General features: G+C 32.2%; 1 protein-coding gene across 1 annotated transcript in view; it reads left to right on the top strand.

Moving 5' to 3' along the window:
• Window positions 1-13,412, top strand: part of LOC149796946 (uncharacterized) — a 61,004-nt gene that overhangs the window by 13,411 nt on the left and 34,181 nt on the right. The window contains exons 12-22 of the mRNA XM_089960311.1: window positions 223-392; window positions 819-1,072; window positions 1,772-1,888; window positions 2,474-2,685; window positions 4,371-4,533; window positions 4,858-5,027; window positions 5,504-5,666; window positions 8,643-8,956; window positions 9,484-9,735; window positions 10,477-10,629; window positions 12,996-13,100. Coding sequence (XP_089816437.1) covers window positions 223-392; window positions 819-1,072; window positions 1,772-1,888; window positions 2,474-2,685; window positions 4,371-4,533; window positions 4,858-5,027; window positions 5,504-5,666; window positions 8,643-8,956; window positions 9,484-9,735; window positions 10,477-10,629; window positions 12,996-13,100 — 2,073 coding nt within the window. The remainder of the gene's footprint in view (window positions 1-222; window positions 393-818; window positions 1,073-1,771; window positions 1,889-2,473; window positions 2,686-4,370; window positions 4,534-4,857; window positions 5,028-5,503; window positions 5,667-8,642; window positions 8,957-9,483; window positions 9,736-10,476; window positions 10,630-12,995; window positions 13,101-13,412) is intronic.

Here is a 13,412-nt window from a genome sequence, read left to right as displayed (position 1 = left end):
TTCAATATGATTGTTTAACTCGAATGTTTGAATTGTTTGAATACTATCTCAAACATCATTTTAAACGAGGCTCTTCGAACTTATTCACTCCATATAATGATTATTAATTATGCACTCTTTGCATTTTATTCATTGTTAAGTAAGTACATATTTGTCGACATTAAGAATGCTGACTGAAGTATAATTTAAAATTATTTTAATGTTTCTTTGTACCACTGACAGATTAAAATACAGGACATCAATGACAATTGCCCATATGTCGGAGAATATATACGAAATTTGACTCCCACCCCAGTTCTTCGAGCCGGGCCAATTGACGATATCAATTCAACGGATCCTGATATGGGAATTAATGCAGAGCTTAAATACTTCGTACAATCCACTATCATCAGGTTTGTATCTGGGAGAAACATTGTTTCGAAAAACTGCTAGTATAGACATAAGTAGTTCTTGTTTAGATTTGCACGTTTATGTAGCATGCCCAAAAGAACTGAACCTACTTCATAAAATGCGTAGATGTTGTTGTAGTGTATGTAAAATGTGCAAGCTTGTATTTATTTTTGATGACAGTATACAATGGAAAACTAAAACTTTGCTCTTGTTGAAAGCTCTACATATTATTTAGTTATTATTTTAGGAAAGTTTTTCCTAAATATCTTTGCTAAAATATTTACTAAGTTATAAATTAATAATTCTCTCGCCATACATACTGTTTTACCATTCAATCATATGTTTTGCATTATCTGTCATGTTTTTATTGTATTTGGATTTGTGTAACTGTAGTCCATTCCTAATCTGCATCAAATTTGTCTGTAAAGACCACCGGTGGAATTTAACAGATCTCTCGACTTATGGCGGGAAATTTATGTCAATACCTCCATAGCTAGGTTCACAGTTGTTGCTATTGACAACGGGAATCCTCCACGCGGCACGCAGGTCTATTACAATATAACCCTGGATAACAGTTGTCTGGTAGACGTAGAATATGGACCGATTGATTACAGCTTTCTGACGGACAATAAAACAGGGGAAACATTCCTCAGAACTCCAAAATATTGGGTACAGTTGTATGGTACGTTAGAAAAAATTTGTTTAATTCAACATTTTAAGGATACATGAAAAGCGAAAAGTAAAGCTTTCGTGAAGCGAAACACACTTTGGGCAAAGAAGAAACAAACGAAGAAGTAAATTTAAAAAGTCAGTAAATTAAGACAAAACTATTAAAACTACATTGTATGTTCGCTACAAATATCAGTTCATTCTAGAAAAGAGGATGTAGAAAGCTTATTAAACACGACATCCCCAAACTAGGAAAATAGTAAAATACAATATATCAAAGAATAACATTATAAATAACTCTGATATCAGTAAACTTGTCTTCAATCCCTAACAAAGCACTTTCTTTTGTTATCACCATCATCAGTCAAAAGCAGAACCGCGGTGGGTCATTGGTTTTCGTGCTGGATAAGCGACACCTTTCCATGAATTGCATCGGTACAATATTGCATTCATGGATTAATGTGCTGTTTAACACCACATAAAACCAATTTAAAACCTTTGCATAAAAGACATGATTTTAAACATTGAACTTAATACCGCTAGCTTAGCATTTTATGAATTCTTAAACTATTTATAGTTATCTTTCTTAAACTCTTTATGGATACGATTCTTGTTCTGTATGGTGTGTCCTTAGTATTTATATGCAAACAATAGGTATTGGGATGGAATACTACGATGCCTGTATTACAAACTGCTAATTCTCTTCATACAGACTGCAAAGACTTCCTTGGCATTTCGTCAGGGATTGTAAGAGATGACCAGTTAACAGCTTCCTCATCCAAATACGATACATCTGGGCCTGAGCACGCGCGCCTGAACTTCTCTTCAGGTGAAGACATTGTTTCTCTTGTAATATGCATGCGTTTAGATACAAAAAACTTTGTTTATTACTCCAAATGACTGAGAGTAGAGTTGCTGACCTCAAAACTATGCGGAGGACATGGCAGATATATCCTTTACAAATAATAATAATAATAATAATAATAATAATAATAATTTCTCCTGTTTGAACTTAGTTTTTATTTATGGAAATATCAGATGAATATCACATTTTAATCTTTCCCACGATGCTACATCAGGCGTAACAAAGGTTATAAGAAGAAACATCATTCTAAAACTTAGCATTTATTTAAAAAGCTTCTTATTGCTAAGATAGTTCGTGATGTTCGGTGTAAAATATCCTTTTGAAAATCCTAAAAGTCTATGTCTCGTTTTTATTGAATTATGCTTAATAATTGTCAAACTAAAGAAGTCTTCACAACGATTTAAACCAATAAAAACAAGAAAATGGTCACTAGCAGTTAATGTCAAGATTTCAAGGGCAGTCATGCATAATAATTACCAACAAATATAGCAAAAAGACTAACAATTTTAGACATTATTTACGTCACTTTTCCTTTCATTCGAATTGCAGACTCATATTCGAACTACACAGGAGGATGGGTGGCCAAGTCACATGACCCGGATCCTTATTACCAGGTCGACATGAAGGAACCACACAAATTCACTCAGATACATATACAAGGGAGGCAGGATGCGCATATGTTCGTGACGTCATTCAACATTTCTTATAGTGATGATAAAAACTCGGGATTTCATTGGTATTTTAATAGCCTAAATGAATCAGTAAGTAATATCCGTTTCATCTAGTTTGGAATATAAAGCTTTAATACACAGGGGTTATTTGCATGACATACTTTCACAGGGTTGTTTCTTTGCTGAGGTATATATATTAAAAACAAAATTAACAAGCCAAGATGGGATACGAATTGCAGTAACATTGTAACATGCAATGGGGGGGGGGGGGAGGTCACAACCGAGCAATCAAACAGCTTATGCGTGCGTTTGGCTTAATGTTTCCACATTTACGACTATAGGTCTTAACTTATATCATAGAAATAAGTGGAACCAAAAATTTAACTATCATCAACAAATAATTATCCATAGAGTAGAAAATGAAAATTTAAAAATAAAATCACTTACAATTTTATGAATTAAATTCTAAATAAACCTAAATGACATATCACAATGCCAAGTATAAATAATGTTGTTAATAATTGATTCTAGTCTTCAATGACCTGATATATCAATAGTCTTGACTGTCCTGATATATCATTTATTCAATCCAGAATGTCTTGCAATGAATTCACAAAGTCCAATTTAATGTATTAATCCAAACAAGTCAATGAGCATTATAGTAATTAAAATGTAATATTTAAATAAATAATTTATCTCGAATTATTTCTGATTTCAACAAACTCAATAGATTTCCAGAGACTGATCTAAAACAGGAATATATTATATTTATATTCACCCCTTATTTATAATCAGTTTTACCTGACCTACGAAGTAAGAGAATTGCTATATTCCTACTGAAAATCCCAGTTTCGTTGTATACAAGGCCAGTCCTAGAATATCCCAAGCTCAAACACTAGAAAATATCTTGTTTACAACTGATCACAATCTGAAGTACAAAATTACGAACTTTCATCATAGGCAAATGTTATTAACATTATATTTAAAACTTACAACCATGGATAAAAAACATAAAGCACATACTAAAAATTAAACATACCAAACCTCAAGACAATAGTCATTGTAAAGGGAAGGTTCTTAAATGAGCAACAATTGTTTTTAATCATCCAATGGCCATACGTCAGAAACCTTTAATTTCTCAAATGTATGGATTTTGTTGCTTCACATTTGTGTATTCTTCAGCAGGCTATTCCAAGCCGAAGATTGGTACTTTATGCCAAGCACAATTTAGCAAGATCCGAACAGTTAATACAAAGAGTTATTCCTATCTCAAACTAGCAAATATTTAGATGTTAGGATATCCCAATATTTCGTTATGTTAAGAAATTAGGGTGATCCATTTTAAATATTGTACCTTATGACGTTTACTCTTAAAACTGGCTACCTTTTTCGATTTGAGAAATATCTTCTGACGACCAGGTCTCCTTAATCAACAAATAATAACTTAAATCTAACAAAGCTTCAAACGGAAACGGAAATACAAATATGAAATACCCTACATTTTTAATTATGCAAATCAATGATTTAACATTTTCGTTTTATCATAAACATATATTCATGTATATAAAACAAAGACAGAAGTTTGCATAATTGCCATATGGACAAGAAAGCGTTTTACTTACGTTAACTATGCGTGCGTGTGAGTTTATGTCTGTAGTCGCAGCACCTATTTTGCCAATACAGTAAAGATCTGATCTTATACTCATGAGATGAATATGAGCGATGATTGTTATTTTGTAAATATAATTCAGAAGCTAGTTTGTTTTTTATGACAGAGTTTTGTCGGGCACACACACTGGTCCTCGTTTGAAATTGTTACAGTGGACCTTGATCCGCCAATTCTTAGCAGGATAATAAGAATACACCCCAGGACGTGGGTTGGTGGAATCTCACTTCGACTGGAGCTTTCTGGCTGCTCACAAGCAAAACAACGTTTTTGTGAGTAGGATTCAGCAAAGATTAATTTCTTTATGAAAACAAGCGCATTTTGTTATCGTAACCAACATTTCAGAAAGCCAAGAAATAATAAGCTCATGCCATGTTTTTGCATAATGCCAATGGTATAAAAAATCAAGACTATATAAGGGCAATACGATACGAAAAACTAATTATCTTATATATTTCAAAAATCTATTTTACAAATTGATTTGAACATCCTTAGTGGGTCATAAGTGGACTAATTCTACTTGTCTATTTACATTGTATTTTGTTGATTTTGATTATTTGGGTTCTATATCATGTTGATTTTTTTTAACATTTCAGACGATACCACATGTGTTCGATGTTACACAAGCTATTACTGTGTGGGTGACGGAGCAATGCGACCATGCGGTCGCTGTGATCCACCCCAGGAAAACAATACTTGTGGTCGAAACGCAACAGAACATTCATTTGGATTAGCCTCAGAATGTACTGCGTGTCCAAAAGGATGGGTAAGTCTCTTGCCCTTTGAGGGGAAGAACTCTTAATTTCACTTAGAATATGACGAATGATGATATGATTGATTTATAGTGGTAGTCAAAAATGAGTTCGATGCTCCCGTTGACATCTTGTAATACGATCAGGATGGTGAGTTCATAACATCGCCTCAATACAACCAATCAGAAGCATGAATATTGTCGGGAGAATATAGTTTAATGATTAAAGGTAAATCCATTTTCAAGGTCAATCTCTCAAAAGTTTCTTTTGCGCACCATTTGTATTTCACTCTTTCGAATCATGTGATGCGTTAAATAACATCCAATAAATGACGTTTGAATACGCTAATGTGAAAAATAGATGAATATTTAACAACTAAAGAGGCGATACCTGCTATATTGCAATAATGTTGGTTAATGTTGACTGTTCCAAACTATATGGATACCTACTTACAGTTGTAACACTGTTTACAATATTTGCTTTTTTTCAGATTTGCCATGACGGGTATGCATCCATTTGCCCTACAAATCATTATGCTATATGCAGTGATACATTCTGTCCGGATAATTGTACAAAGTGTGAATCCGGGACAGTGTGCAGAGATGGAATACGATATGTTTGTGACATAGGAACATTTGCCAACAGTTCTTCCAGTAAGTAAACTCCTGTCATAACTTTTACTTCTCTATGAATCATCATCATCGCCAATGAGTGTTTCCTTCATATCTTGGTATAATATCACCGCTCATTTGAATATAATATGAAAAGATCATTTTGCACACTGGGCCCAAGCCGCAAATTACGCGGCTTATCGATCAACAGGTACTTCAGTGAGCGATAATAACACATGATTTTGAAGATAAGTTATCAAAAGACATGCTATCAATACAAACAAAGCCAAACATAGACATTGTTTTCATGAAACCGAGCTTGCTATATACACATCGAGAGAATTAATGAAAACGACCAATATAAAAATCATACCCTGCTGAACACTGAATACATTCACAAGCGAGTAATTAACCAATTTGTTAGTATTGATATTTTGAATACCAGAATACACGCAAAGAAATGACTGCAGTTAATAATAATTACAGCATTTTGCAATATACAATTTCAAATTTAATTAACATAAATTAATATATATCACTAAAACAAACTGCAGCGTTAATTCCATCTATTTTTTAATTTTGAAAATTTAGATTTATTGATATTGATGCCGTTAGAAGGTCTTTATGAAATAAACCGTGTTAAAAACAAATTAATAGTCAATTCATAATAATATTAAATGGTAAGCAGCATTACATTAGTTAATGCACATTAACCGGTGCCGAATATCTCTTTCTCTCTCTATCTCTCTCTCTCTCTCTCTCTCTTTATATATATATATATATATATATATATATATATATATATATATATATATATATATATATATATATATATATATATAAACTAAACAGTGCGAAACTAGAATCTAACAAGACTAGTTAGATACAAGTTAAGTTTCGGACTGTACGTTTTCAGTTTATTGCATTTATCTTAATCAATCCCTGACACACGTGAAAGGACTGTCATTCTCCATATAATTTGTATTCTTTATATATATATATATATATATATATATATATATATATATATATATATATATATATATATATATATATATATATATATATATATAAAGAATACAAATTATATGGAGAATAACATATATATATATATATATATATATATATATATATATATATATATATATATATATATATATATATATATATATTCTTATGTTACTTGTTAAGGCTCGAATAAACAGTAAAAAAAGAAATGACGAAAACAACAAGCTTTGAACAATTTTACAAATAATTCATTTCCCTGCAAAACACCGTAAAAATGAAAGAAAATAAGAGCTTACTGTTTTAAGAATCAAGTCCAAAAATAGTCCAAGAATAATCAACGAATTAAATTTTAGAAGTCCGAGTAATGAAATGTTCTAATGAATTCAAGTTCGAGTCCGCACGAAAAAATAGAAGTCGATGGCGTATATTGTAGTCAGTATAGAGCTGATGTGTACAGTCCTTTGTGAACTACATAAAATAACATTACGGTGTTTGAATTCCGAATAATATTTAAATAAATGTCTTTGTCGAAGAATTCTGTATGAGCCCTCAAATATTTCCAGGAAAAAGAATTTAATCTTTTAGAATCCAAATAGTTCGAATAAAAAATTTAAATGTAATTCTCAATATGACAAAACAAAAGAACCACCTTTACATCCTAGTGTTTAGAAGCCCATCAAAGAAATATATCTATAGATATCGATATAAATCCGGACTACTGCGCAATTTCGGAAAACACAGAATTGCAAAAAGAGGCTGTTTACATAAAAATAAAATCAAGTACTCCTAGTATGACCTTGATAAAACCAATTATATTACTCGAGATTAAAAAACAAAATAAAAAAGTTGTTTACCTGACCATCAGTCAAGGCCAGGAACTATGTCAGAAATAGAAATAGTGTTTATATTATTGGGTATTTATGAAAAGATTCAGGTCAAACTGAATTTTCTGTAAAATATCAAAATTAAAATTACATTACATTGACATGTAATGAAATTATATATAATGATATAAAAAAACTTACAAACAGACAATTATATTAAATCAGATATACGTAACAATATATATATATATATATATATATATATATATATATATATATATATATATATATATATATATATATATATATATATATATATATATGACCCAAGCGTAAACCAGTATTACAGAGCATTGATACGTCTACAAGCTTAGAAATCCCGTATGTCAATATACATCATGCAAAGAGCACACTTAGATACTCCTATATGCTTGATTTTTCCAAGGGTAGCATAATATCTATTTTTACAAACTTTCAATAGTTTAAAAAGTGTATCATAATCTCCAGGACTTGTGCGATTGAAATATCCTTACAGCATTAAGATTTATAATATACATGTTCGGAATGTAAATAATTCCGAAGTCTGGTATATAAAAAACAAACATGAACAGAATAATGGAATTCATTATTTAAAATTATTCCAGCGACATAAGAAACGTTTTTAATTAGTTTTTGATGCTAGAGAAGCGAATAATATTCCAGTGTTTAATGTGAATGTGTGATATTTCTCTCTGAATTTACACGGGACTTGTGAAATAATAATTATTAAAAAATATTATATATATATATATATATATATATATATATATATATATATATATATATATATATATATATATATATATATGGGGAAAGCCTACGATGCCCCTACGGAATACATCTAGTGAGCAAAAGCTTCCATTTGGCCTTGACATAATATAGTTTAGTACTGTTAAAACCAACGCAACAATCATTTCGACTGCAATATTGTAACTTTACCTTTGCTTTCCTCTTATTATATTCATACTTTTTCACGGAGAACCCGCATACAATTGTTCGTTGAATAGCATTGTCGTTTCACCTATATGTACAATGATTAATAATATCGTATAATATTATCTATTAGACGGTTATAATCATTGCGCATTATGTCGTTTCCTTGATGGTTTCATTCCGTTTAATATTTTCCAGTTTCCTTGTCTTCCAGGGTTTTGTGATATTTGTCAGCCAGGAACGTACCAGAACTCTGTAGGACAAAGTGAATGCTTGAAGTGTCCTGCTGGGTTAGACAGTTCACCCCGAAGGGACCGATGTGAAAGATGTCATGACATTAAAACCTATTCCGCTGGAGATGGTACTGGTTGCACTCCATGTATCAGTGTAGCAGAATGTCCTTGTATGGCAGGCGATAAATGTTTTAAAGGAGCTGGGTGTTACAACCTTGGGAATGGGTCTCACAAATGTGGGAGCTGCCCTGATGGGTTTGATGGCGATGGTCTCAATTGTACTGACACTGATGAAGTATGTCTTTTGATTGCGTGTGTAAATATACATAAATTATAATGAAATTATTTTATAAATATTTCAATGTAATAACATATGTTCTTGTTTTATAATTAGTGTAGCTCATTTTATTTCACAATATTCAATAAAAAAAATAGATAATCATCAGGTTATCAAACATGATGGAACATTATAATGATGTCTGATGAAATTGACTTTTTCATATTTTCTTTTTTATTGATTATATTAATACTTTAGTTACAGCTATTAGCATAATTTATATATATGTTTGACAGAGTGTAACATTAAGATTGCACATGTGGTTTTATAGCATTTTAACTTTTGCAGTTAGCCGATGCAGCCGCTAATTCCAGAAGGCTCAAAAACATGTTAGAATATCGAAAGGTCCTTGCTAGATTTATTCCTTTTATTTGGCAAATGCATATGCAATTTACAGACAAGTGGAAAGCGTTGCATTTGCATCGTAAAGTTGGTTCACTGCCAGTTTTAGAGCAGTCCTAAATCTCGTTTGTTTCTCATTTCAGTGTAATGTATATCATCCATGTTGGAATGCCAGTGCATGCATAAACACTTCCCCTGGTTATCAGTGTCTGGCATGTCCGTTTGGATACATGGGCACTTATGAGGATGCTTTAGCTTGGAATGTCACACGACGCACTTTTAGGCTGGGGAACAAGAATTATGCTACAATTCAAATACAGACGTGTGATGATATTAATGAATGTCTTCTTGATAATATAGGCTGTAAATCCGATCTCCACTGCATAAATACTATAGTGAGTATATTTCAAGAGTTGCATTTGCAACAAAATACGTTAGATTTAAGGGAAAACGGAAGAACCAGAAGCTTTGCTATATTAACTGAATACGGGTGGTTGGTTATCTAGAGGTACATTTATCCTGCCTTACTTCAACAGTCATCCAATGTTCTTTCAGATCAAAGGATATCGTTTCCAATTTTCATAATATTTGTTTTTATTATTTATACAAGATCAATCAAATTCCCTTCATTCTTTCAATTGCATAACATTTTTACATGCGTATTTCCTCAGAGGTCATTTTAACACAAAATTTATTTTATTATTTCTTTAAAGCAACATAACTTGTGCACGTGATTCATTGGCCTGTATTGTCATTTACTGCAAATGGAATTTGATGTGAGTTGGTTGACATAAACATTTAGTATGGAGAAGACAATTAAAAAATGTTATATGTAGTTAATTGTCGACATAGAAAAAAGGCTTGTGCTGCTACTAGCTTTATTTAAGTGATGTATCTTAAGCTGAATTGTCGAACCATTTAGTTAATTTTGTGGTAATAGCAATGGCTGATGACCGCCCATACTAGATGCATGAATCGACTATAATAATGTAAAACCAGTTCTAAGAAATTTGTACTTCAATGAATTGGCTGTTCTCGTTCACAGATGTATTGACGTTGTTTTGTCACCCAATCACCATACACTCTTTGAACTCAAAATAATTATTTTGAAAACTGTGGGACTATTAATTTGACAGGGTAGCTATTATTGTGGAGTTTGTGAACCTGGATATATATGGGATTCTGTGAAGACTACTTGTCTGCCGGGGAACTTTTGCGCCTTGGGAGCGTGGACATGCGACATGTCAGCAACCTGTGCATACATTGCTCCTGGAAAGTACAGGTGTGAGGTAAGTGGAAAAGAATGATATAAATACAAAAAGCCACATTTGTTTTGTTTGGAATGATGACTAGCAAAATTTTTCTGGATTTCGCATCTTTTGAGAAAAAACAAACATTTCAAGTTTGAAAGTAAAGTTATTTTGATGTTTTCTTATGACATAATAGATTTGCAATGCAAATCTGCATATTTAGTTATGAGATAATATTCGCCAGGCCTGTCTAGCAGATAACGCATTAACCTTTTGATCGAATGTGTTTCAAAATATAATGATGTTCTTTCAATCTTCTTTTTTATAACTCTGATACAACATATTTTTGTTTGTGATTTGGAGCTTTAACTTAGCTTTTAAAATTTTATATCATATCGCTACGATGTCTGCAGTGTGGCAGTTTATAGTGATGTTTAGTTCTGGGACATCATGCCACAGACAAGTAGCATCACGTCCCACACAGTCACACTATCCTGACACCAGGCAGACCAGTCCTAACACAAACCTCTGGATTCTGAGCGCCAAGCGAGGCAGCTACCTTTACTATTTTTATAAGTATTAGGACGTTTAAATAAATGTATTAAGATTAAAATTTTCTCTAAAGTGTATTAAAATTAATTTTTCATCAAATTATATTGAAAGTAATTTTCCATAAAATATCTATATAGATACATTTGATATATTTGTGAAATTTAACTGTATGTTATTTTATAAAGATCGCGCTTTACGAGCAGGTGCAGAAATCCATAAAATACATTTCGCTCTTATCTAAATGTCAGCAATTTAGATTTTGTGGAAGCTGCTGTACAGACAAAGTATTATATCAATATTGGGTGAGTTACAGAGATGGTTCACACGATTTTCCTGGGAAAGGTCAAAGGGTTGTTCTGACTGGACTGAACGAAACCAAACACTGGATAAATAGAGAAGCGGGCTTACGAAGGGTTAGTTCGTTCCTCGAGTCAGAACAGCTCTGTCTTTTCCTTACAGGTAAGAATCGTAAGTGTTCGTAAACTTCTTTAAAGAATGGGCACTTTTAATATTTGAGACTTTAACGGTAAAATTCATATTTTTCCATCATTATTGTGAGTTCTTTATATTTTATATTATAATATAATGGAATGTTTAATTGTATTTGTGTGTGTATTATTGGAAAAGATGAATTCTCTACCAAATTCATGTTTAGATTTAATTTGGAAATAAAAGATGCATTCTTTATTTAACAATGAGTACTGTTTATTAACCTATTCCAAATTAGTAAACTATTTTAAATGTAGTAAAATACATTTCATCGAAATGATTTTTGCATTAATAACAACTAATGAATTTTATACTCATTGGATATCATGAAGTAATCGAGATTTCAACTAGCTGTATTACATTCTAAAAGGCAGAAATTATACAATAAAGTTGGTAAGCTAGATGGGAAAGTGTAAGTTTATATCCATTTCTTGTATTTTAAATGTAATGGCTTTATAAATGTATCTTTTGAATATAGCATTATATGTATCAATAAAAAGTTCATTCCTCGAGTCAGATCAGATCTGTATATCCCGTACAGCGATTCTGTACCTCATTCCCCAAGATGTAGACTCACTCTCTCTCTCTCTCTAACCATGGGCAAGACATTTCTTAACTTATGAGCAATCCCTTCTCATAACAAGAGATGAGAAGAAGGTTATGATGCAAACCGCATCATAACATAAGCATTTAGTACGATTGGGCCGATGTTCGAACCAGTGATCTCCTCATCAGAGGCGGACGCTCTAACCACTTTGGCCACCGAAGCGGTCCCACAAAATAGGAGTTTATTCTTTAAAGACGATATTCTTGGACAAGAGAACAAACTAACAAGAAATCTCTATTCGGGCTATATTTTATACCACTTGCGCAGCATATACACATTTAGTGAAATCTAACATCTTTTCAATCTGTGTATTTTAGATGTCTTTGTCTTTGTATTTATTTGGTGTTCTGTCATTGCGTATTATCTATGTACATATCCACAGCACATACAGTGTTGATTCTGTATATTACATACTTTTTGTCTTTTGTTTTGGTTTAGTTTTTATATTCGTCTTGTGTGAGTATGTGCCCTTTAAAGACATACTGGTAGGTTCTAAACGCTCGGGCTGTTCTGACGACAATTTTTGATATTTTGTTTTGGTATTTATGTCGCATGCCAATAAACTACCCACCCCAACGATAAATACTTAAATGGATATAAATACAGATTTATTTATTACCGCTATGTTCTTGTAGTAATACTGTTCTTAATTTATCACGTGAGCCATACAAGGTTTGATAGAAATTAAATACGGGCGTCATACATATGCGGTTTCTTTGCTACTTATACGTAAGTGTTTTGTTTTCGTAATTTATAGTGCAACGCTGGATACGCTGGTAATGGAAAACTTTGTTACAGGGACAGCGACAACGATGGCTATCCAAATCAAAGCTTACCTTGTACAGACTGGGGATGTAAACGGGTTTGTACAAATAAAGCTACTCAAATCGTTTTCCCATAGCAGAATCAATTTAGACTCTATTTTTTTTTATTGACCTACAAAAGTAAGCCACGAGTAGAGGTTGTTTGGAAGACCCGCTCGTGCTGCTTGATGTTTATATCGATTTTACTTACATAATTTAATACTAAAAAGTGACCCTATCTCGTACGGTAGGTTGTGAAATTGTGTCATTAACCTCAACACATTTGCAACTTTGACCACACCCAAATTCATGCAGCATACTTCTTACCCTTGTTTATGATCTGATCATAGTGTAGTTGTAGGATAATACAC

This window comes from Sinohyriopsis cumingii, chromosome 6, assembly GCF_028554795.1.
Source record: "Sinohyriopsis cumingii isolate HCF-2022 chromosome 6, ASM2855479v2, whole genome shotgun sequence".
NCBI classification, from domain to species: Eukaryota; Metazoa; Mollusca; class Bivalvia; order Unionida; family Unionidae; genus Sinohyriopsis; species Sinohyriopsis cumingii.
This window is presented reverse-complemented; position numbering and strand designations above follow the sequence as displayed.